This window comes from Aulostomus chinensis, chromosome 23, assembly GCF_037954235.1.
Source record: "Aulostomus chinensis isolate RoL2024-O1b breed Wild chromosome 23, RoL_Achi_v1.0, whole genome shotgun sequence".
NCBI lineage: Eukaryota > Metazoa > Chordata > Actinopteri > Syngnathiformes > Aulostomidae > Aulostomus > Aulostomus chinensis.
The window spans coordinates 22,826,104-22,850,719 of NC_141342.1; the positions used below are offsets into that span (position 1 = coordinate 22,826,104).

Consider the following 24,616-nt stretch of genomic DNA (forward strand, 5'->3'; position numbering starts at 1 on the left):
CATGACGTCATCTAAGGGGCGCAGTGTGATTGGCTCTGGCATTCCAGTTTAAAACTCGACCGCGGAGACTCGGCAGCAGAGGCTAACGCCAGCAAGGATTTGTCGATGTTGCAGTGACTTTACAAACGCCATCTGGCTACAGAAGAGTAGGTTAAAGACTCGGTGACGTGTCAGCTCAACAGGAACAGACGTTGGTTAATGTAACGGGTTTCTTTAACAACGTCAAAGAGCAAGGCATTGTGTGGATAGTGGATTAGCCGGTGGCTAATGCTAACAACAAAGCTAACTGTAGTGGAGGGGCGGGTTGGGGTTGTTGAATACAGGTGTTCTATCAGATGTTTGTTGATGTGAAGTTTCCTTATTTTTTGTTAGTAGGCTACCAAATTATCGTGTGTAACGATGAGGCATTCAGAGCGTGACGTGTGCTTGTGTTTCATAGCGGCGATGATGGAGTCATGTTTGGCCGGGAAGCCTGAGAGAGTTGGGCCAGTGCTGGTGGACGACATCCGGAGAGACCTGCTGGGAGACTTCTCAGTTCTCCCTGTGAAGGTGTGTGTGTGTGTGTGTGTTGGGGGATTTATCACCTGATCAGCAGGTTATTGATCAAGAGATTGTTGTTTTCTGTGAACAGGAAAGCATTCGGTCACAGTCAGAGAACCTGCAGGTCTACCTGAGGGTTCGACCCCTCACTGCAGCTGAGAGTGACAGCAGAGAGTCACAGGTAACACACTTAGACACACAAATACTGCTAACATTCACCTCAGTTGTTCATGTGTTGAAAATTTTGCTATGAATTCTTGTCCACGGTCATATTTTCCTGCTTATGTATTGTCAGGACTGTGTAACCATTGAGGGTCCGGACACGGTGGTTCTGAAGGCTCCAAGGACCAGCCAGTCAAACCGCCAGGCTGAGAAGCTGCCCGCTCAAACAGCACAGAGGTTCACCTTCACTCGGGTACCTGGGACATGGTCTTATGCACACACACCAGGATTTGTTCAGTCGCTGTCGGGGTGTGGATACATGATATGTGATCCTGACAGGTATTCGGACCTGAGGCCAGTCAGAGGAAGGTGTTCGAGGGTTCAGTTCGTGGTCTGGTCCAAGATGTTCTGGAGGGGCGAAACTGTCTGGTGTTCACCTACGGCGTTACCAATGCTGGAAAAACCTTCACGTTCCTCGGTGAGAACCTCAGTCTCCTGCTGCTCTAGCATTTATGATGTCACACTTGAGGCACCATAATTGTGTGTGTTTGTGTGTCTGTGTTGTCCAGGTCCTGACCACGACAGTGGCCTGTTGCCCAGGTCTCTGTCCATCATCTTCAGCACCATTGAAGGTCGACTGTATGGCCGATGTGACCTGAAACCTCAACGTTGCCGAGACTTCAGCAGACTGACTCCAGACCAGCAGGCTGCTGAGAACAGCAACAAGAAGACCCTACTGAGGCTGATGAAGGAGGTGACACACGTGCACACACACATGCTATCGAAATGAGCAACTCACTCGGGCTACACAGTTTATGCAGTAGACGGTAGAAATGACATAAATTTGGCCTTCGGTAGAGATTTGCGCTCTACCGTCCTGTCATCGATGATGTCATCGCACCTGCCTCAAAATGGCTGCAAGCACAGAGACAATGGAGCAGGAGGAGCTGGTCAAAAAACAGCAGTGCTACATCTGTGATTTGGACTTCCATCCATTGTCGTCTTCCGCTTATTCCTTACTAGTAAGGGTCACGGGGGGGTCGAGCCTATCCCAGCATCAACGGGCGAGAGGCGGGGTTCACCCTGGACAGGTCGCCAGTCCATCACAGGGCCAACACACAGAGACGAACAACCATTCACACTCACATTCACACCTACGGTCAATTTAGAGAATCAATCAGCCTCGTCCCCAAATTGATGTCTTTGGACTGTGGAGGAAGCTGGAGTACCAGAGAGAACCCAGCAGGAACAGGAGAACATGGAGACTCACCCAGAAAGACCCCGCGCCCGAGCCGGGACTCGAACCCGGAACCTTCTTGCTGTGAGGCCACAGTGCTGACCACTGTACCACCGTGCCCGGGACTTGGTTTGGATTTAAAAGTTCGGATGTTGAAAGCAAACAGAGATGAAACGAGCAAATAATTTTACCATTGTGTTTCTTTGTTGAAACTGTTTTGCAATATAAAAAGATTCTTTTGTACTATTTAGTTTTGAGTTCTGTTTTCTGCACAATAAATGCTCTAAAAATTACATCATATCTTTGATTTTTATGACCATTTTACACTGTAATTCATACCGTGATATACATCGTCACCATGAAGGGATTCGATTAATACTTTGATCTGAATTTTAGGTCGTACCGCCCAGCCCTACGTCTAACCACGGGCATGTGTCTTCTTTCTGCAGAGTGACAAATCTTCAGGCAGATCAGCATTCTTGGACGGTCAGTGACCTGATTTTTTTCCTTCATCATGAACCTTCATGTTCTGTGTGATGGTCGAGTGTCTGTGTTCTTCAGCAGAAACACTTCCTATCTGTCATGGTGCCTGGACACACTTGTTTTTTTGATATCCTCCATGTTAGCACTAGTTAGCACTATTACTAGGAGGCACATTAGTACCACCACTCCTCTACATTTTTGATAGAGGTGTGTTTGTGTGTTCAGGCTCATCTCTCAGCAGTGACAGCAGCAGCGTCTCGGAGACTGACAGCTTCTGTCTGGACATCGACTCAAACGTCCGTTTTTCTGTTTGGGTTTCGTTCTGTGAGATTTATAATGACAACATCCACGACCTGCTGGAGCAGGTCAGAGTTCATCACCTCCCATCATGACTTAAGTGACAGGAACATTTAGATGTTGACCACTGGAGATGTGATTGTTTTGTCCTCAGGTTCCTGCTGGACACCACAAGAGGACTGTGCTGCGTCTGTCCCAGGATGTCAAAGGAAACTCCTTCATTAAAGGTGTGTGTTGTTAAACTGTCACCTCTCTCTCTGATCAGTTGTTTCAGCAGATCTGCAGTGACCTCTGGAAGACGTACAGTGTTTTATTCTTGTCAGGAAAATGACCACAGACCAAAGACGGAACAGTATTCCAGCTCTCAAAACCTTTTTTCGAAGTCCTATCTAAAATTATATAAGTTTGAGTTTCCTCATGAAGGTGAACACCTGGGGAGTCAATCACTCACACTGAGACAGTGCAGACCCAGTCCCCCTTAGGGCGCGTTTCCACTGCTCACTTCAGCTCGGGTCGGTTTGGCCCCATTCTCACCGGCCCCAACACGGTACTAACCGTTACCATTTAGGTCCCTGCTCCGCTGGGGTTCCAAGTGAGCCGAGCGGGGCCTAGAATGTGATATAAACACACAGCGCGCTGTGATTGGGTAACTCACCCGTCACGTGGTCTACTTCCTATCATCCTGGCCTCGGTGGAATCCTGGTCATGGCTCGGTGAAGTCTCTTCTTCTTTTCTTGGGGGTTCTGCTTCACCACTTGAAGCCTCGCCTGTCTGTCCTCCCTCACTTTAAGTTGATGCAAAAACCCTTGACGAGCAGCAGGCGTCACGCTGCCTCCATTGTTGTTGTTGTGTCACACAAATTACGCCGGGGAACTCTCAGCCGGTGAGCACACCCACGCTGACGTGGTACCAGTTCTAGTGGAAACACACCCATACCGAGACGTGCCGAACCAAAAGGAGCGAGTGGAAACATGCCCTTACTTAGTGGGTGGAGACCCTTCTGTGGGGAGCTGAGACCCAGGCTAGTTAGCTTAGCACAATGAATAATAGTTTTTGGGAAGTTTTAGCATAAGTCGTCAAAAGTTGAAATGTAATTCACTTTCAGTGTAAAGGTGTATGAAGCCTTGTTCCATGGTTTCAGTATGATTTCATTTTTGTCTCATTTTGTCTATGTGCGTTCATGCCATTTACAGAAACATGGGGGGAGGGGCGAGCTTGCTCAGTTTTTGTTTTTTGTTTTTTTGTATTTACAACGAACGTCAACAGAAGTGACGTCAGCTAGCAACACTTAGAGTGTGTGTGTGTGTGTGTGTGTGTGTGTGTGTGTGTGTCAGACCTGCGCTGGGTCCAGGTGAACAGCTCAGATGAGGCCTACAGAGTGATGAAGATTGGCAAGAAATACCAGAGTTTCTCATCCACCAGACTGAACCAGTTGTCCAGCAGGAGGTCAGGCGCCGCTGACCTTCTTCCTGTTATTGTTTAGCTTCTGACCACAACTATCAGCTGAATTTGTTTGTCTGTGCAGCCACAGCATCTTCTCCATCAGGATCCTGCAGGTGGAGGATGTGGGTGTTCCCAGAGTCATCAACATAAGCGAGTAAGATGAGTTTTCCAGCGTCATCACACAGACTTGCGGTTGCTGAAACACTCAGTAGTGCTTCTCGCTGCTGATCATCAGACTGGAAATGAAACGTCTAGTTCTCCAACTCTCGTCTGTGTGGTGGACGTCTCGATGTGTTGGTCTGATGGTTGACTTTAACCTGCCACCTCTGAAGGGTTTGTGCTGTCCCGACAAACCCCAGCAGAACCGATTGAATGTGTTTGTGTGTTCAGGCTGGCGTTGTGTGACCTGGCTGGCTCAGAACGTTGCTCTCGCACTCACAACACAGGCGAGCGTCTGAAGGAGGCGGGAAACATCAACAGCTCACTGCTGACGCTTGGGAAGTGTATCAACGCCATGAGACTCAACCAGCATGCCAAGTACGATCACGCTCACACTGTTTTCCTTGTGAATTGCTCGCTGACACGCATGGCTCCTCAACACCTGCCATTAATCTCCTTGTCATACTAATGAATTACAAGTTGGAGTCTGTGACATGCCTCCATGAGTCATGGGCTTATTATCCTGTCAGAAATGGATCCCAATCTTTCTGCAGGTTGCAGCACCATGTTCCCTTCAGGGAGTCCAAGCTGACCCACTTCCTGCAGTTCTTCTTCTGTGGCTCTGGCAGGGTTTCCATGGTGGTCAACATCAACCAGAGCTTGACCTGCATCGATGAGACGCTCAATGTTCTCAAGTTCTCTGCGCTTGCCCAGAAGGTCAGGACAGCTCACAACTTTTATGTCCTGACAAATAATATTTATCTGCCTGGGTGGGTGTGTCTGACGTAACAAGATGAGAAAGTGTTAGCGTCATTTCAGCATCATTCTGGTCAGATACATCTACTGTCCTCCAGGTGGTGGTGTTGAACACCAGGCCAGTTGTCCTGGACGACGCCCCACAAAGTTCGGCGCTGGAGCTGTCGATGATCATTGATGAGGCTGACCAACGAAGGAACATGTCGGGGCGGGGCCGCAAGAGCTCGCTGGTGGCCTGGGAGACGAGTCTGGAGGACGTGCTAGAGGATGAGGATGGTGAGGAGGGGGAAGACGAGGAGGAGAGTGTAATGGAGGGCACTGTCCTCGAGGCTGGGGGCGAGCTAGACGAGACCATGGAGGAAGAGAACAAGGTAATGGTTGTTTGATGAAGTCGCCTCTGCAGCTGACCTGGCAAACTGATTATTGTTCATCTTTGAAACCCATCAGTCAGGAACAGATTCTGTTTCAGTGTGGTGTCCGCGCTGTCAGGCGGCGTGTAGATGTCATCATCTGATTGTCTGATTGCCGTCTGTATCGTCCATGAGGTTGTTTCTGTTGCCAAGGTTTAGCTGCGCTGAGTGGAAGCTTCTGGAGGAACTGGACTCGTCATAAATTACATTCAAAACATTGGAAAGGCCAAAAATGAACATTGGTCATTTTTAAATTGAATGAACATTATGGTGAACATTACATTGATGCCTTTTTTAATATTTGTTATTCAGGGTCTGGGGTTGTTACTGCCAAATGTTCACTTTCTTAAGTAGAAACTGATAACTTTTTTTCTGTAAACTCACGATTACAAGAAAAATGATAGAAATAGAAAACTATTCTGCTTTTTGAGAATGCAAATATTTTATCCAATATTTTGTTCAAATATTCTTTGCTCAGCAACGTGTGTGTGTGTGTGTGTGTGTGTGTGTGTGTGTGTGTGTGTGTGTGTCAGGCTGACAGGGAAGCGGCGCTGCGTCTGGTTCTGGAGGCTCAAATCAGAGAAGAAGTCAGTGCTGAGTTCATGGAGCTCTTCAACAAGATGGAGAAAGACTACAGGTAACTACTGTTCCCTTTGATTGACTATTGATCAGTTGAGTCCATCAGAACACAAACTCTGATATTCAGGTCAATCTGTGAAGATGAGAGATTTTTACTGGTTACTAGATGTTCTGAGCTGATCAGATCAAAACATTGCTGATTTCACCTGTTGAGAAGTTTGTTGTGACGCAGACTGCCCAGCTCTGTGTGTGTTCACGCGCGTGTGTGTGTGTCAGTGATCGTCTTGACAAGGAGAGGGAGATACTGGAGGAGAGAGCAGAAAAGAGAGTTGAGATCCTCAAGAACCTGGTCAGCAAGACAGTCAACCTGTCTGCCACCGACACGCACAAAGCCAAGGTGACTAAACCTCTGGTCACGCCATGCTCCGCCCCTAAGTAAGGGTTACTGACATTGTCTTTGATGGGCTGTTTGAGGGGGAGCAGGCAGCACTGCTGGAGGGTCTCATCAGCTCCATGAGCCAAGACCTGGAGAAGATCAGAGAGGATGCTCAGAGCGTCCACCACTGCCTGACAGAGCACACGCACGCAGCAGGTACGCACACGCTGCAGCTACGCACACACTGCAGGTACATGCCCATTATGTGACCTTTGACCCTGTCTGCTGCCTGCAGAGCTGGAGACGCTGCGGATGGAGAAGCAGCAGTCATATGAGCAACTGCAGGACGCTAACGAGGTCGAGTGGAGTCTTCTCTCATGGTGTGCTTGTTCGGAGCGTGTGAACACAAATGATGGTCCTATAACCAGGCGCCATGTTTGTCTTTAGAACTTGAAGCAGCAGAGAGAGAAGTTGTCAGAGCTGTTGGAAATCTGCCAGCAGAAGGATGATGTCATCAACAGACTGCAAGTGGCCTTGGATGGCAGTGTGAAGACCGCCACCAGAGAAGTAAACACACACTTGCAGTACACCTGGTCATCGTCCTACTGATTGGCGTATGTTCACCAGTATGTTGTGGGTCTCAGAGGGAGCTGGTGAAGTCGACCAGGGCGGAGCTTCTGCACCTCCAGCACAGCTGCTGCTGTTTGGAGAAAACACAAGAGGAAGAGGAGGAGAAGAAACGCCAGCGTGATGCTGAGGAAGAGGAAGGAGCACCAGCCAAGAAGAGAGGTGAGAGCATGTCAGGTGGAGGTGGATGGGAAGGCAGAGCCCGTGTTTGACCTGCATCTGCTCCTCAGTGGTTCTGGAGGAGATTTGGAGGCTGCAGGAAGAGAATAACCAGATGGAAGAGACCATCATTCAGCTGAGAGACAGTGAGATGAGGAGGGCGGGGCTAGAGGAAGAACTTCAGAGATACCAGGAGAAGGTGCAGCAGCTGAAGAGGGAGCAGCTTCTGCTAGAGCAGCAGGTCCAGAAGCTGACAGGTACTGCTAGTTCTGATGTTGCTGAGGAGGTCTGACTGCTATGTGGACTAACTCCTCCTCTTCTTCCATCCCTCCCTCTTCACTCCCCAGCTGATGCGGACGAGTGTTCAAACTGTGACTCCGTCCTCTCGTCTCTGGAGGCGGAGCAGCGTGAAACTTCCAGACTGATGAAGGAGAACAAAGCTCTGGTCAACGGCATTTTTCAGCTGCAGACAGAGGTACAGCCTCCTCTCCCTCCAAATACAAAGATCAGAGCACTGATTAAATCAACCTCCTGTCCATCAGAGGGCGCCAGACGCTGTATTAACAAAAATCTTTATTCTAAAATTGACTAGTTTGTTGTCAAATTTGATTCTCTGCTTGATTCTTTTGTGTCTTCCAGGTAACGAGCCTCCAGAAACGGCTCCGAGAGCAGACGGAAGAGTCCAACAGCCTATCAGAGCAGCTCAGGACCACTGAGACCCGCCTCCAGGATCTGAGCAGTCTATCAGAGGACAAAGTCAACGCAATCAAGAGTCTGACAGAAGAAGTAGAGCATCTGAGGCAGGAAGTCAAGGTTGGTTTGGTTTCTTTGATTGATCAGCTTTGATGTTTGTGGCGTGTGGACCAATCAGGTGGTTTTGTTTCTGCTTTTGAATCCTTGTTTAGTCTGATTGTGTCATTTGCTGTGATCACACTGACACCTGAGCAGCAGGTTGGCATCAGCTAATGACTCCTCAGATATCAGACATCAGCTGATAAACATCAGCAACCAGTCTCATAATGCAGCCAATCACAGCGCTGCTGGTGGCCTCAGTGAACCTGCTGAGGTCCAGAGCCATTTCTGATATGGCGAGAGATGATGTTCCATCATCCTGCAGCAGTTTGAGCTGGTCACGCAATGACTGGAGGATTGTTTCAGGGGGAGGAGCCAAACAGGAGTGGGAGGGTTTTCCAGGTCACCATGGAGGAGCTGAAGAAGGAGAGCCAGGCAGCGCTGGAGAGGTCAGCCCAGAAAACACAACGAATCCAAGAACTGGAGCAAGAAAAGATCCAACTGGAGGATCAACTAAAGCATAGGTCTGATCACTGATCCATAATATTATTGATGAATATCGAACCAAACCAGCAGCTCATTCAGGATTGTTTCTCCTTGTTTCCTCTCCTTTCCTCCTACAGTGAGAGGAAATGTGATTGTCTTCAGAGGGATTTAGCCAATCAGAAAGCAGATTACTGCCACCAGCTCCAGAGCCTGAGGGCGGAGCTTGAGAGTGAGGGTGGAGCTGTGCAGAGGATGGTAGAGGAGTTGGAGCGAGCCGAGGAGCTGAGGAGGAAGGAAGACAGGAGGCAGAGAGAAGGTGAGACTCATTTCCTGATGGTCAGAAACAACAGAGACCAGCGAGGCTCAAATATTGATGAGTCATCTATCAAATCTGTGGTGATTTGAAACACCAGAAATGCGTCATTAGGTGGCACCTGTACGGCAACAAATGACACGAGAGCACAATATGACAACGATTAGTGTGTGTGTGTGTGTGTGTGTGTGTCAGAGCTGGAGTGTGTCCTGCAGGAGAAGGAGAACCTTTTGGAAGAACGTGGTCGTCAGCTGGAGTCCATGAGTCGAGGTGATGAACCTGAAGCAGAGCCTTCATACGTGATGGTTTGATGAGGAGGAGGAGGATGATGATGATGATGTTTCCTGACAACCAGAGCTGGAGCGTCTGGAGGATGACTGGCAGAGGAAGGAGGAGACAGAGGAAGTGGCGGAGGAGAGGAAGGTGACGGTAGTGGAAGAGCTGAAGCAAGAGATGCAGAGACTCCAGGAGAGGAAGGCGAGGCAGCGGGAGGAAGAGGAGGATGTGTTGAGGAGAGAGATGGAGGTCAGTTCACTCTTCCACACTGAAGTTTTTTCCAGAGGTACCATGGGTGACACCTTTGGTGATGAACTGTAATTACAGGGGAGTTTTGGACCTCATCTCCCAGAGTTCATTTCCAAAGCAAACAGTGTTGACAGTATGATGTCACGAAGACAATGGAGGACAAGCAGCTAGCTTGAGGTTTCCCGCTGGCCCCAAAGTCTCTGTGGTGGTTAAACATGAGACGAAGTCGGAGATGTGAGCTCCTGCTAGCGGGGAAAGCTAAGCTTACTAGCGAGCCTTGGCACTCAACAGCGACATTCTCACCTTTATAGATGAATGAAATGTACATGAGGGGTAGTGGTAGCTCTAGTAGTAGTAGTAGTAGTAGTAGTAGTGGTAACTCTAGTAGTAGTGGTAGTAGTAGTCGGAGTAGTAGTGGTAGCTCTTGTAGTAGTGGTAGTAGTAGTCGTAGTAGTGGTAACTTGTAGTCGTAGTAGTGGTAACTTGTAGTAGTAGTAGTCGTAGTAGTGGTAACTTGTAGTAGTAGTAGTGGTAGCTCTAGTAGTAGCCGTAGTAGTGGTAACTCGTAGTAGTAGTAGTAGCTCTAGTAGTAGCCGTAGTAGTGGTAACTCGTAGTAGTAGTAGCTCTAGTAGATCGAAGCGAAGTAAAATCTGGTCAACTGGACGTAAGTTTATCTTGAAGACGTTTCACCTCTCATCCGAGAGGCTTCTTCAGTTCTAGTGAAGAGTGTGGAAACTCCAGCTTATAAACCTGTGTGGGAGTGGTCAGTGCTATTGTGGTGGAAACGACCCTCCCCAGACTCACCTGGCCTCCCCAAACGACAAATTTGTAAAATCCTCTTCCAGGTCCAGAAAGGAGGAGAGCTCCAGGAGGAGGGAAGATGAAGAAGGCAGGAGAAAAAACATAGTGATCTCCTATGTGACAGGGGTTTCTGAGAAATTAAGGAGAATCTATAATAAGCACCGCATCCCTGTGTCTTTGAAACCAGACAACACTCTGAGACAAAGACTGGTTCACCCCAAAGATCCCACCCCTCACAGCCAGAAAAGCAATCTGGTATACGCTGTCAGATGCAGTGAGGCCTGCACGGATCTCTACATAGGGGAAACCAAACAGCCCCTCAACAAGCGCATGGCCCAACATAGAAGAGCCAACTCTGGAGGACAGGACTCAGCGGTTTTCCTCCACCTCAAGGAGGAAAGCCACTCCTTCCAGGACGACCATGTCCAAATCCTGGACAGAGAGGACAGATGGTTTGAAAGAGGAGTTAAAGAAGCCATCCACGTCAGGATAGAGAAACCATCTTTGAACAGAGGAGGTGGACTGCGACATTTCCTTTCTCCTATTTACAACCAAGTCCTTTCAAAGCTTCCCCAAAGAGCTCAGCTGAAAGACCCATGTGGAACGGCTGATGCCAGCACAGCCCATTAGCATCTGAGTGGTCGGTGAAACTCCCTAACGACCACCCCTGAAACTCCCTGACACCGCACAACGACTGTCGTTTGGGGAGGCCAGGTGAGTCTGGGGAGGGTCGTTTCCACCACAATAGCACTGACCACTCCCACACAGGTTTTTAAGCTGGAGTTTCCACACTCTTCACTAGAACTGAAGAAGCCTCTCGGATGAGAGGTGAAACGTCTTCAAGATAAACTTACGTCCAGTTGACCAGATTTTACTTCGCTTCGATCTACGATGACCTGGATGAATGAGAACCTACACAGTAGCTCTAGTAGTAGTAGTGGTAACTCTAGTAGTAGTAGTAGAAGTAGTAGTGGTAGCTCTAATAGTAGTAGTAGTGGTAACTCTAGTAGTAGTAGTAGTAGTGGTGGTAGCTCTTGTAGTGGTAGTGGTAGCTCTAGTAGTAGTAGTAGTAGTAGTAGTAGTAGTAGCAGTACTATTCCACGCCTACTTCCCAAGAACACTGGTGGACCTTTGCTTTTGATTAAAACAAACACACTTTGGAAGGTCAGCAGGTCGACCAACCCTAACCATAACCCTAACCACCGCTGGCAACCACACACACAAGCCTTCATAACCTAGTCCACCCTCAAATGAAATTACTTAAACAAGGAAGTGTGTGTGTGTGTAGAGTGTGCTCAGGTGTGGTGGGCGTGGTCCTCATCCAGAGCAGGAAGCCTCCCCTCTGAGGTCCGGCAGGAGGAAAACCCCAAAAACTTCAGCCATGAAGAGGAAAAGCTGTGAGGTGGAGGTGTGTGTGTGTGTGTGTGTGTTTGGGGGGGGGGGGGGGGTCAGGTATGTAGTAATAACTTGTGGTCCTGTGGCAACCCACAGAGGGAATTTACAAGAAGTGTGTGTGTGTTTCAGGGGATGGTGTGTAGTGAGAACAAGAGAAACCGACTGAGAGGAAAGCCCAGACACAAACAGGTGAGCTGTTGGACTTGATTGGACCCAGAAGCGTCCGGTCTGATCAGAGCGGTGCAGGAAGTCAGACCCTTCATGGATTCATGATCGATTCCACAGAAATTGACGAGTCTCTTGTTAATCACGTGTGTTGCAGGAGAGGACGGACGAGAGCCTCCAGAGGAAGTTTGGAGAGTTGATTCACAACTCACCTGCCATCCTGGGAAGCACTGGTGAGACCCCCCCACCGTTGATCAGTAATCATGAGTATTGATCAGCAGTCTGCTGCTTCAGCCTAGTTCTAAACATGTCTGACCACAAACGTTGAATTAGAGCGCTTCAAGTTGACAAACAGGAAGTGACACAATCATGTTTGTCATCTCTTCTGCCTCGTCTCTGCAGCCAAAACCATCATGGGTCTGGTCAGTGGACACTCGGTTACCACAACAACCAAACCCAGACGAGGACGCAGGAAGCTTTTTAAGAAGGACATCTCATCTCCACTGCTCGTCTCTCCGCTGACGGTGAGTTTGATGGTGTGTGTGTGTGTGTGTGTGTGTGTGTGTGTGTGTGTTCTTGTAGCTGCTACACATTGAGGACCAGAATGTGTGTTGACCAACAGAGTGAGTTTATTTTAGCCGTCCTCACATCTTCAGAGAGCTGTTTGAAGGTCGAGGTCAGAAGTGGGTCAGGGGATGTTATTTAAATGACAGTCCTCACAACAACACACTGCAACAGGGTCGCAGGGGGTGGAGCCTATCCCAGCAGCCTTCCCCCTGGACAGGTCACCAGTCCATGGCAGGGCCAACACATAGAGACAGACAACCATTGGCTCTCCCAGCCACGCCTACGGTCAATTTAGAGTCTGGATTAACCTGGTCCCTCTTGATGTCTTTGGACTGTGGAGGAAGCTGGAGTACCAGAGAGAACCCAGCAGGAACAGGGAGAACATGGAGACTCACCCAGAAAGACCCCGTGCTGCAGCCGGGGCTCCACCCACAGCCTTCTTGCTGGGGGCCACAGTGAGGACCACTGCTCCACCGGGCCACCCGTATTGGCTTCTATGTATGGATTTTTTTTTTCTGAATTTTGCACAGAAGCTATTTAGTAGAAAGAGTGAAATTGTTTTCAGGTTTCATTTACAGCATGTCGGTTTTGGTTTTTGATGTCTGTATGAGGAAATAGGGGGTGAAACCTAATTCGCCCCTTGGGAACAAATAAAGATTTTGAACTGTGAAGAAAAAAAAAAAATGACAGTCCTCACAGAGACATAAGTACAAGGTTGTGTGTGTGTCCAGATGTCAGGAGGAGCCAAGGAAGACAAGGAAAGTGATCACCTGATCATCAGACGTCAGTTGCGTTCAAAGACTTGCAGGAAGTGACATCATCACCCGCTGGAGGAATCTTTGGAGATGATTTTATCTTGATGCGATTTCATCTCTTCTTCTGTGGTCGTGGAGGAGCAACGACTTTCGCGGGAATACGACAGGAAGTAAGAGTCATTCAAACGTATGACCAGGTGCTGTAGTTCCTGTCTGCACCAGCAGGTGGCGCATTGCTGACACATTTTCACCAGGCTGTGATTACCAGCATCTGACCAACCAGATATGAGAACCTTTGTTTGTATGGACATTTGAAATAAAACAAAAGAATCAAGGAGCTGAAGTCAGTTTGTCTGTTTCTAGACGTCACTTCCTGTGGTGAAGCGCGTTGATGCGCCAACATGGAAGACGGCCTGTCTGCCTCACGCATGTGTTCATGAGTCTTTGCCTGATGGCAGCTGTTGGATGGATCTTGTTAAGGCTTTAAATTCAAATACCTGTCGCTCATTTTCCCATCTGGTAGAAATCCCTGGATTTCCCTCAAAACCCTGGAAAAGGGCAGTCATTTAGCAAAAAATAAAAAACAGAAAATTAGGAGCAAATTTGACATAAAAACTTCAAGAAATCTATAAAAAACAAAAGCAAAAAGTCTGCCTTTCCCCAAAACTCACAAATATTAAATCAGACACAAGACACAAATCCTGGCCGTTTTGTCATCAGCTGGTCACTGATGTCATGTGCAGGACGGGCACCTCATGTCTGGTGTGATGATTGACAGGGGGAGGCGGCTACGAGCACCACCTTCAACAACAGTAGCAACCTTTGACTGTCGCAACATGAACAGCCAGAGAAGAATTCACGGTTTCTGTGTTAATCAACACCTCCGTTACCAACTGACCTTTGACGTGTTGGTCAACGTGGTCTGTGCTCGTCTGACCTTCCGTGAAGACAAATGGCCTCCAAACATATTCGTGGCGTTGTGAGTCACCTGACACAATCAGCTCACAAGAGATCAATGAACATCAGCTGTTCTTTTATGTCAGTTGTACACAGAATAAATCCCAGGATGACAAAGTTCTAGTTTGGACACTCGACACACAAACAAGACGAGCAGGAGGCGAAGGACAGGAAGTTCAGCGCTGGAGCAGGAAGGAGGACATTGATGACACAGTCAATTCAGCCATCGTGTTAACAGACCTGGTGGCGTCAGCGCGACTTCATCCTGCTCGTGTCTGAAACCAGTCGTCCACCTCCAGTCAGTGTTTGATGTCTCTATTTCCTGTATGACAACGAGCTTCCTGCTTGCTTGTTTGTTGCTGTTAGGAACGCTCTGATGCGACCACACGTCCAGGCTGCGTTAAGTGACCAGGTGAGCTGGCAAGAATTTTCAAGAGAAAAAAGTTGTAGTTGGTTCTGTCATCTGACCTTCAAATAAATCCATTTCCTGTCATGTGACAACTCAGTCAATCAGACCTCGCCAATGAATCTGCTGACAATAAAATGCAGCGTGTTGTTTCCTGGGAGGCTACAGCTCCACCGCCTCCCTCCTGAAGGAGATGATGCAGTCTGATTGGCTGGAAAGGCTGAGGGGGAGGGGCTCGTGCATGGAGTCCTTGTTAGTAGTCAGGTGACTCCTCAGGCGTTGGCAGCAGCGGATCCAGGTGACTGTGGAGAGAATAAGTGCACTGGCCAGCAGGGCGGCACCGCTGAGAAGGAATGTACCCGTGTAACTTCCTGTGATGTCAACAAGCCAACCTGCAGGAGAAGAAGAATTCAATTGTTTGTGTGATTCAGACACAATGATCCAGTTTAGGTGACATTCATGTGGTGGCTTTGGCAAAAACAAGAAGGACTCACTAACAGGAGTCCTCGCCTCACTGAGAAGTGGGTCAAGGAGACCTGGATTCTACCAGACGACCTGGAGAGTTGGTGAACTGCCGTCTCTGGACAGCTTAGCTGCTGTTAGCCGTCAGTCTCATTCGCTTCAAGCTAAACATACGTGTCAGAGGAACTGAGGTTCTGTCTTCAGAGGCCAGTAACCCTGGAGCTGAAACACCACTCAGTCGGTTTCATCGGCTGGTGCAGTGCCAGTGTTTGCTGATGTCATCAATATGAATATCAAGGACGAATGTCCCCGTCTTGGGACGAATGAAGAACATCGTCTCCTATTTTCTACACAGAACTTCTAATCATCCCGTTATGTATAAAAAGTTGGTTTTATCCAGACGTTACAACTGGCTCTACAGGCAGGACGGGTTCTAAGTTGAGAACCTGTGGGTCCTCACAAAGCTGTCTTGCCACATGTGTGTGCTGCCTGCCCGGCGCTCCTGGTTGACCAATCATCTGGCTGTTGTGATGTCATCGGGGATGATGTGGCAGCCTTTATACAAGCAAAGCCATTATCTTCTCCTGATTGCAGGTTGTCCAATCAGAGCAAAGGGAATATTACATAAACAGCAGGTGCTCCCAGAGACGCCGCTGCAGCCATCTTGACTGATTTAAATGAGAGCGTCCTGCTGAGGAGTGAGACCGCCAACGTTCACGGGAAAAACAATCAGGCGGATGTGTCGTCCCGCGCTGGGCATTAGCAAGAACGGCAGTTGAATGTTTCACTTTTCCTCACTTACCTCCGATGGGCGGGCTGATGAGGTAAGGAATGGCATGCAAGAAGTAGACCACACCCAGAGCTAAGGACAGGTACGGCGCTCCCACTACATCCGACGTCACCACAGGGATCAGTGCCACGTAGGCACCGTCAAAGTACCCGTAGAGCACCGCAAAGGGCACGAGGAAAGGGAAGGAATGGAGCAGCGGGGCAAAGAGGCAGCAGAGACCCTCCATTGCCACAGAGAAGATGTAGCACACCAGACGGTACGGCTTGAGACACCTGTAGGTTAGAGACAGGTGAGACAAGGAAGGAGGGAAGGAAGCACGCCATTTCCTTGCCTCCATCAGGAAAGCCAGTGGGTCAAAGGTTAAAAGCAAGTTAAAGTAAACACACTTTAATGTTCGTACTTCCTGTCAGTGAGCCAGCCGAAGGTGATGTTGCCCACGATGTCGATGATGCCCAGGATAGACATGAGGAAGGCAGCGTGCTGGTGGCTGATGCCGCCGCTCAGCGCGTACGGAACCAGGTACACAAAGGGGAGGCTGCAGCCACTGGCCAGGAAAAGGAAGGACACAGCGAGACCCAGGAAGTCTGGCTGCAGCAGGAAACGGTACTCCTTGCTAGGCAGGAAGCAGGAGTGGTGTCCCCTCTCCTGGGGGGCAGGGTGTCCTGACAAAAGGTTGTCCTCAGATTCTCTGGAAAGTGATGAGGTGAGCTTGGCGTCCTGCGATGAGATACGGCCTGTGTTGGGGGTCATAAAGGGCTCAATTTAGAAGGATGATGATTGTGATGATGTCACAGCCTGTTCTGGCTTCTGCTCCTCACATCGCCGTTCCTCCTCCGTTGCTGTTTCCTCCTCGTCCTCCTGCCCTGTAATTGGTCGAAGCAGCGCCCCGCACACGCAAAGGTTGGCCACAAAGGCACTGAGGACGAGCAGCGCCCCCCTCCACGAGTACAGCTCAATGAGCAGCTGGACAGCTGGCGCCAGCACAAAGGTACCAATTCCACTACCAGACATGGCGATGCCGTATGCCAACGCCTTTCTCTGCTGGAAATAACAACCGACCATGGCGATGGCAGGTGTGTAACAGAGGGCGAAACCAAGACCTGCACAGACAAGACTTTCAGCCATGTGTGTTTCTTTGGGAAATTCTGTAGGTTGTGTGTGTGTGTGTGGGTGTGTATACCTGTCAGCACACCCATGCTCAGGTACAGCTGCTCCAGACTGGAGGCGAAGGAGCTGAGCAGGAGACCACAGGACGACAGAAGGCCACCGATCATCACCGCCACCCGACATGACCAGCGCTTCCCCACTAGACTGCCGACCGGAGCTACACACACACACACACACAAACGCACACGCACACACACACACACACACATTCTATGAACGCATGGGTCAAATGACCAGGAATATTATGCGTTAATAAAACTGTGTGTGTGTGTGTGTGTGTGTGTGTATGTATGTATATATGTGTGTGTGAGAGAGCGAGACAGAGAGCAGGATCCTGATGCCTCGCTAGCATCTGTCTTCAGTGTCATTATTCTGCTTTCACGTAAGGGTCACATGACTAATTGCACTAACCTCTTGTGGTTTAATGCCCACAGACATGTTGCCCCCACCTGTCACCTGCCAACGTCATGCTAATAAACCAGGACGACACCTACACCTGCATTCCTAATGGCTCAGTGAAGCTAACAATGCATGCTAACTAGCTGCCATGAAGGCCAATGACCACCCGGTTTTGAAAACTCACCAATGAGCACAAACCCAAAGGTCCGACAGCTTCATCTCCTTAAAATAATCGCCTGAGTCATTTTTTTCACAGTTTTATTTTTTTTTTGCTTAAAAATAACTCTTCATGATGTTTTGTCACAAGTTTTTTGTGTTTTCTGACTTGAAAACTTGTAAAATGACCTCGGCGATTATTTTAAGAAGGTGACAACATCATAACCAGGTGCAGCACCTGCAGGAGGCGGGACACGAGTCAGTCACTGGTTCTTATTAAAGCACCTTTACATGCTCACGTCTGGTTAGATGCACTGGAACCAGCAGGCGCTTCTCCAGCACCTGCAGCTAAAGCAGTTAGCATGTTTGAATGAATGCCGGTTTAGCTGCAGCAGGAGCGCTGGGCGCCCCCTCCAGGGCGGGCTGGTACTGACCACAGAGCATGGTGCTGCAGTCCACCAGGCTGTGGATCCACGCCGTCGCTGAGTAGTCGGCAGAGAAATGAACTTGAAAATCCATGAAAAAGATGGACACACACCTGCAGACACACACAGGAAATAAAAGCAGCCATCTTTACTTCAGGCAACAGACACATTACACGGAAATTACATGGAACATGTCGGGGCGGGGCCGCAAGAGCTCGCTGGTGGCCTGGGAGACGAGTCTGGAGGACGTGCTAGAGGATGAGGATGGTGAGGAGGGGGAAGACGAGGAGGAGAGTGTAATGGAGGGCACTGTCCTCGAGGCTGGGGGCGAGCTAGACGAGACCATGGAGGAAGAGAACAAGGTAATGGTTGTTTGATGAAGTCGCCTCTGCAGCTGACCTGGCAAACTGATTATTGTTCATCTTTGAAACCCATCAGTCAGGAACAGATTCTGTTTCAGTGTGGTGTCCGCGCTGTCAGGCGGCGTGTAGATGTCATCATCTGATTGTCTGATTGCCGTCTGTATCGTCCATGAGGTTGTTTCTGTTGCCAAGGTTTAGCTGCGCTGAGTGGAAGCTTCTGGAGGAACTGGACTCGTCATAAATTACATTCAAAACATTGGAAAGGCCAAAAATGAACATTGGTCATTTTTAAATTGAATGAACATTATGGTGAACATTACATTGATGCCTTTTTTAATATTTGTTATTCAGGGTCTGGGGTTGTTACTGCCAAATGTTCACTTTCTTAAGTAGAAACTGATAACTTTTTTTCTGTAAACTCACGATTACAAGAAAAATGATAGAAATAGAAAACTATTCTGCTTTTTGAGAATGCAAATATTTTATCCAATATTTTGTTCAAATATTCTTTGCTCAGCAACGTGTGTGTGTGTGTGTGTGTGTGTGTGTGTGTGTGTGTGTGTGTGTGTGTGTCAGGCTGACAGGGAAGCGGCGCTGCGTCTGGTTCTGGAGGCTCAAATCAGAGAAGAAGTCAGTGCTGAGTTCATGGAGCTCTTCAACAAGATGGAGAAAGACTACAGGTAACTACTGTTCCCTTTGATTGACTATTGATCAGTTGAGTCCATCGTTAGCTCGTGGTTACACAGGCAGGATACGTAACCCAGCACAAACCAGTTTCATCTGATTCTGTGATGAACTTCAAGGAAACTCGTCCAGTTGCAGCTTTGACTGAACAGACATTCAGTGTGTGTCAGAGGTCACCTAGGAGGTGGCTGATGTCAAAGGTCAGAGGGTCACGTGACTCAGCCGCTGTCTGAAGCCTGTCAAGGGACCAAGTGGAATCACGAGTCCTGAAACATGTTCATGGAGAGAACGACTCGCTGTGGCCTCATCACACGACTCTGTTCTGAGGAGATTTTCGTATTTAATGTGACATCATCGACCTGCCTTAGTCAGGAATGATGTGTCAGGTAGCAGCTCACCATTGAAGGGTTAATCAGTGAGAAGCTCCGCCTCCTCCTCTTTCGGCAGGCTGATGCACAGTGGCCTTCACTGCATGAAATCTCAGCGCTAGCTAGCGAGCTAGTAGCATCCTACATGCAGTAGATGGTCAGATGCGGTGTGGTTGTACAGAATATATGAATATATGTCATCACGTTTCCTGAAAAGAACATGGTGCCCCGTCAATGTTATTTAGCCCCGCCCACAATGGGGCTAGTGTTTTTAGCACTAGCAGACTGGTGATGATGGGTGGAGCGAGAAGTCCAGGTGCTGTGAAGGGAGGAGTCTCATCTCCACCAGGAACTCATTTCATGTATCATATAATCCATCACTTGCTCAATCACTCAGAGCTCCGCCCCCTTTTTCCTTTTCTGGACCTTGTCAGAGACGTCCTCTGTCTGGAGATGTTGAGGTCCACAACAAACCTGATCCTGCATCTCAGCTGGATCGCACACTCACCAGCAGTGATGGGAATGACGCCGTTAAAATAGACGGTCATCTAACTAATCACTTTCTCGATCGTTACAACGCCGTTACCGTTACCAACACGCCGTTACTACGTGTTACTGAAGCGACTCATTGAAGCTGTCATCCGACTCGGCTCACAGACACAGGAGAGACCAATGCGTGTGTTATTCTCTCCTTTGGCGAGGGGGAAGGGGAGGAAGGGCGAGATAAGCACCTCAGTAATGATGATTGGCTAAGAGAGAGTACGATTTCATTTTGAGCCAACCAGAGGCATCAGGTGGGCAGGTGTTGACACACAAACCAGCACGTAGCAGCACACACACACACACACACACACACACACACACACACACACACACACACACACACACACACACATCAGAGATGGTGAGTCCGGAGTCACAGGGACTTTAACTTCATGGAGGTTAAAGGTCAAACGTCCATGTTGAGTGTAGGTGACGTCGTCCCAGAGCAAAGAGGCCGTCAACGTCCAGTGTCAGCAGCTCCAGTTTAGTGAGGCGCCTCTGGACGGCCCAGGCTTCTACTAAACTACAGGCCAGAAACACCGCTGACACCGCTAATGGTGACAGCAACAGGTGCTGCTAACGGGAGCTCCGCTAACAAAGAAGGACAGGAGCCACGCCTCCAAGCAGCCACGCTGGATTTTTCTGGAAAAAAAAAATCAAAATTCTTTGACATTTTTGAATTCAAAAAGAAAAAAAAGAGAAACACAATGATTACTTTCCCTGGCAACTAGTTACTTTCATAGTGGAGTAACTCAGTTACTAACTCAGTCAACCCTTTGTTTGGGAGAAGTCATGAGTAACTATTCCTAGTTACTACTTCAAAGTAACGCGCTCAACACTGTTCACCAGTCTAAACACATATCAGCACTCATTGTGGGGTCTCCAGCGGCTATTGTTTTGCTAATGGAGAAGTTCTGACCTCCAGGAGGATGAGACTACTCCTGCAACCCTGATGCGTCTGGGTGTCTGACTGGAGGCAGAGCTCCTGAACGCACCATAGCACCAGAGATCCAAACATCTCCAGCCAGTGAGTCCCAGGAGGCTGGAGGGTGATGTAAGAGCTGCTGTTTGTTCAGGTGTCACATCTCTCACTAACTCACACACAGACACACAGACACACACACACACACACACACACACACACACACACACACACACACACACACACACACTGAGGTCATATAGTTCGCATCTTTCCTGCTGAAAACCTCATGAACATGTCGGATTTATTGTTGCAGTTTGAAAACTGGAAAACAAACAAATTTATACATTTGAATGGACTTTTGTCTGAGTTGAAAAAGAATCTGATTGTTTTCCACATTGTAAAGTCTAGTTACCAAAGTGAGGCTGAAGGTTGAACAGATATGAATCTGAATAAAGATGGAATGGAATTTTTGCTAAAGCTTCAGTCTCTCCATCATCTCTGTCCATCATTCCCAGAGCTGAAACCCAGGCTAGTTAGCTTAGCCCAATGGCTGGTAGTGGGTGGGAAGTGTTAGCATCAGCTAGCTCAGGTCCAGGCTAGTTAGCTTAGCCCAATGGCTGGTAGTGGGTGGGAAGTGTTAGCATCAGCTAGCTCAGGTCCAGGCTAGTTAGCTTAGCCCAATGGCTGGTAGTGGGTGGAAGTGTTAGCATCAGCTAGCTCAGGTCCAGGCTAGTTAGCTTAGCCCAATGGCTGGTAGTGGGTGGAAGTGTTAGCATCAGCTAGCTCAGGTCCAGGCTAGTTAGCTTAGCCCAATGGCTGGTAGTGGGTGGGAAGTGTTAGCATCAGCTAGCTCAGGTCCAGGCTAGTTAGCTTAGCCCAATGGCTGGTAGTGGGTGGAAGTGTTAGCATCAGCTAGCTCAGGTCCAGGATGCTGGAGTGTCCAGCAGGAACCCTCCTCCTCCTCATCATGATCAGTAGCAGCAGTCGCTCTTCTAGTCCTCAACAAACCTTTGGTTCTGTTGACCCAAGTTCCAGTGGAGCTTTGGAGGTGCTGCGTCAAATCACTGCACCCAGTCAGGAAAGTAGTTCCGGCTACGTGTCTGATTCTACCACTACAACGTCTCCTCATGTTAAACTGGTATTCATCACCAAGGTTACCACAACCCTCCTGATATTAATGCAGGCAGAGACGGAGCTACGCTAACACTTCCCACCCACTACCAGTCACTGTGCTAAGCTAACTAGCCTGGGTCTCAGCTCCGTAGAGCTGCCCGGTTCTGGGGACAATGGATAGCTGGGAGGTGGTGTCCTCCACACCGCTAAACACACCATCACACACACATGCGCACTGAAAATGACATTTGTGTCATTTCTAAATTATTAAAGTTCCATTTTAACATGAAAATCTTGCATCTTCAAGATTTAAAGGAAATGTTAAATATTTCAGAAACATTACAGAGGAAGTTGAGCATTCGGTTTTTGAAGGTAGTTTGTCCATTGAAAACTGGGAGGGGCAAAAAAATCACCAAGAATAAGAACACAGTGACAACGAGCATCAGCTGGAGCCACGCCGCCGCCGCTCCTCACTGAATAATTGATTCTTTGATGCCAAAAACGACATCATTTAAAATGGAATTGTTATGATGAATTAATTATTCATGATGGCCACTTTCAACACATTTATATCAATTAATTGAGAAAACATAAAAAACACAACATTAAGACGTTGTATAACATATCAAATGTTCCAGTGAGACGAGATTCACCTGGTGGGAGGAGTCATGCTGGCGCTGAGGAGGTACACAGACGCGTTTGTGTGTGATTGTGTCTGCGGGTGTCTCCTCCCCCCCCCTCCAGGATTAACTGGCTCCCCCTGCTGGACAAACACTCTTACGCTCATCTGCTCTCTTGTCCCAAACCAAGAAACATTGGTTGTGTCAATATAAATCCTGCATCGCCATGGCAACGACACAGTGACTCTTCCCGTGTTTTTCATTTTTCTGTTGCTGATGAGTTAATTTGGTTGAAGGTGATTCGAAGCTGAAACCACCAAGTTTTCATTTGGAACTTGAACACAACGCTAGTGTTTTACTTCAACTTTTCACTTGTTGGTTAACGATCATCATCATCATCATTCATGTGTTCATCACATCTCTGGGATCTTCGGTATCTGGTTCCGCTACGCAACAGACGACAAGCTGGTCTGAACTCACACGATGAGAACCCCAATGAGTCAACCAAAGCCTGAAGCTCCACAGAGACGAGGAAGATGAGGACGATGTTCTCCAGCGTTCATCAGTTCGTACATCAACCAACCCAGCAAACACAACCACACAGCTGCAGTCACACAGACCAACAGTCGACTGATGTCAGGGTCAACGCCTCCATCTGTACGAAGACGAGACCTTCGTGTTCGCGACGAATCTCGGGACTCGAGGGAGAAGGTCTGGAATAGAACCCTCATACGTGATCCCAGACAGGAGAAACACAGCAGAACCTGCCAGTCCTGAACTCATCTCAGTCTGACCCTGATACTTCTGGAGGGGGGTCTGGGGGGGGGGGGGGCAGCTGGAATGTGCTGGGTCTGTGGGATGCATCTCACCATGGGGGCACCATCATCCTGCTAACTCTGTGATTCTGGCAGACAGGTGAGCGTCAGCGAGGTGTTGACATGTCCTCATCGTCACGTTAGCAAAACACGGCAAGTTCAACTATTCATAGAGCGACTGACCTGGCGAGCTGTCGGCCTGCTGATGCTGCTGTTGTTGATGTCCGTGTGGAACAATGTCTTCCTGCAGCTTCTTAAGGTCATGTGACAACTTTGTCGCATTAAATTAAGTTATGAATGAGACTCTACTCAATCGACAATCAATGATGTCCAACCAGCGTGAAGTTTGAAGTGTTGACAGCTGGAATGTGCTGGGTCTGTGGGATGCATCTCAATGAATGACTCTGTGTGTGTGTGTGTGTGTGTGTGTGTGTGTGTGTGTGTGTGTGTGTGTGTGTGTGTGTGTGTGTGTGTGTGTGTGTGTGAGTTACCTGGTCACTGCTCGTGTGCAGACTGTCACCATGAAGCAGCAGCCCACGACCACCCAGCCCCAGCCACCATCTGGAGGCAACGCCTCGCCGTTCAGATGTGTCCCAGCACCCATTGCTGCAGGGGCAGACTGAGGCGACCCCCCAAGCTGCACCAGAGGATCCGTGGAAAGCTCCTCCCGCAGGAGATCCAGGTAGAGTCAGGTGTCACCACCTGAGCCTGGCTGGGAGGAGCCGAGAGGAGGAGGAGGAGGGATAAGAGTCAAATGAAGACCACTGTCGCCGTCCGTCAGCTCGTCTGAACCTTCAGCTTAAAAGCTTCTTGCGTCAATAAGTCACCAGCTGACCTGTAATCATTAACTGAGTTGAACTCTGGAGGTGACGGGGGTGTGTGTGACACCTCCCCCTGTCAGGTTTCAGGGGTCAAAGAGATGTTCACCCTGATGCCCTCACGTTTATATCTGGCCCACTTGTTTACTGTCCACATCCTCAGTGGGCATTCACTGTAGGCAGGTTAGTGGCGTAGCTTAGCAGCATGTGACGAGTGAGTCTCACCATCTCAGAAAATATCCATGTGGCTGTACGACAAATGTCATTTTCATAATGACAAGAGACCAAGCTGAGAAAGTCACGTGTCAAAGTTGAAACGACACCAGTAGTACAAACAAATGAAGAACTTTTGTTCACAAAATCAGAATTAGCTGCATCAAAAAATCAAGAAGACAGTTGATTCCCATTTAAATAAACTCTTGGACCAGTGGAATTTATTTTACAAGTGATCTCAAACCTCCAGGTCATCGTAAGCAGATGGTTAGCTGGCTGCTAACGTGTGATAGCATCTTAGCAACTTAATGTTGGTGATACCATGAACATGCTAATGTACAGAAGTTACACAGGCCAACAATAAT

General features: G+C 48.6%; 2 protein-coding genes across 4 annotated transcripts; one reads left to right on the forward strand and one right to left on the reverse strand.

Moving 5' to 3' along the window:
- The first annotated feature begins 23 nt into the window (after window positions 1-23).
- Window positions 24-13,360, forward strand: LOC147240139 (kinesin-like protein KIF20B). Of its 3 annotated transcripts, none has more exons than XM_086194557.1 (32): window positions 24-146; window positions 440-549; window positions 632-721; window positions 836-955; window positions 1,042-1,180; window positions 1,272-1,456; window positions 2,389-2,425; window positions 2,648-2,787; window positions 2,874-2,946; window positions 4,054-4,165; window positions 4,245-4,316; window positions 4,553-4,699; window positions 4,876-5,038; window positions 5,176-5,448; window positions 6,021-6,124; window positions 6,343-6,463; window positions 6,541-6,658; window positions 6,738-6,799; window positions 6,890-7,009; window positions 7,087-7,231; window positions 7,300-7,485; window positions 7,576-7,703; window positions 7,868-8,041; window positions 8,387-8,544; window positions 8,644-8,822; window positions 9,015-9,089; window positions 9,175-9,344; window positions 11,435-11,554; window positions 11,671-11,730; window positions 11,864-11,939; window positions 12,109-12,230; window positions 13,005-13,360. In XM_086194557.1, exons 2-32 carry the CDS (start codon window positions 445-447, stop codon window positions 13,086-13,088), a joined length of 3,858 nt encoding a protein of 1,285 aa, XP_086050683.1. In that variant the 5' UTR covers window positions 24-146; window positions 440-444; the 3' UTR covers window positions 13,089-13,360. The 3 variants fall into 3 exon arrangements, with proteins under 3 accessions (XP_086050683.1, XP_086050684.1, XP_086050685.1); XM_086194558.1 differs by having other exon boundaries at window positions 6,550-6,658; XM_086194559.1 differs by lacking the exon at window positions 11,435-11,554.
- A 1,193-nt stretch (window positions 13,361-14,553) lies between these two features.
- On the reverse strand, window positions 14,554-17,884 carry slc16a12b (solute carrier family 16 member 12b). The gene is made up of 6 exons (XM_086196382.1): window positions 17,800-17,884; window positions 16,824-16,967; window positions 16,455-16,743; window positions 16,044-16,331; window positions 15,656-15,915; window positions 14,554-14,783 (listed from the first exon to the last, which is right to left on the reverse strand). The coding sequence occupies exons 1-6, from the start codon at window positions 17,882-17,884 to the stop codon at window positions 14,554-14,556; spliced, it is 1,296 nt and encodes a 431-aa protein (XP_086052508.1).
- Between the last annotated feature and the right edge of the window lie 6,732 nt (window positions 17,885-24,616).

Coding starts and splice junctions, on each gene's coding strand:
- LOC147240139 (XM_086194557.1), top strand. CDS start 445: ATGATGGAGTCATGTTTGGCCGGGAAGCCTGAGAGAGTTGGGCCAGTG. Junction 7,010..7,086: donor TGAAGACCGCCACCAGAGAA/GTAAACACACAC, acceptor TGTGGGTCTCAG/AGGGAGCTGGTGAAGTCGAC. Junction 8,823..9,014: donor AGACAGGAGGCAGAGAGAAG/GTGAGACTCATT, acceptor TGTGTGTGTCAG/AGCTGGAGTGTGTCCTGCAG.
- slc16a12b (XM_086196382.1), bottom strand. CDS start 17,884: ATGGATTTTCAAGTTCATTTCTCTGCCGACTACTCAGCGACGGCGTGG. Junction 16,332..16,454: donor GAGGAACGGCGATGTGAGGA/GCAGAAGCCAGA, acceptor ATCACTTTCCAG/AGAATCTGAGGACAACCTTT. Junction 14,784..15,655: donor CATCAGCCCGCCCATCGGAG/GTAAGTGAGGAA, acceptor CTTCTCCTGCAG/GTTGGCTTGTTGACATCACA.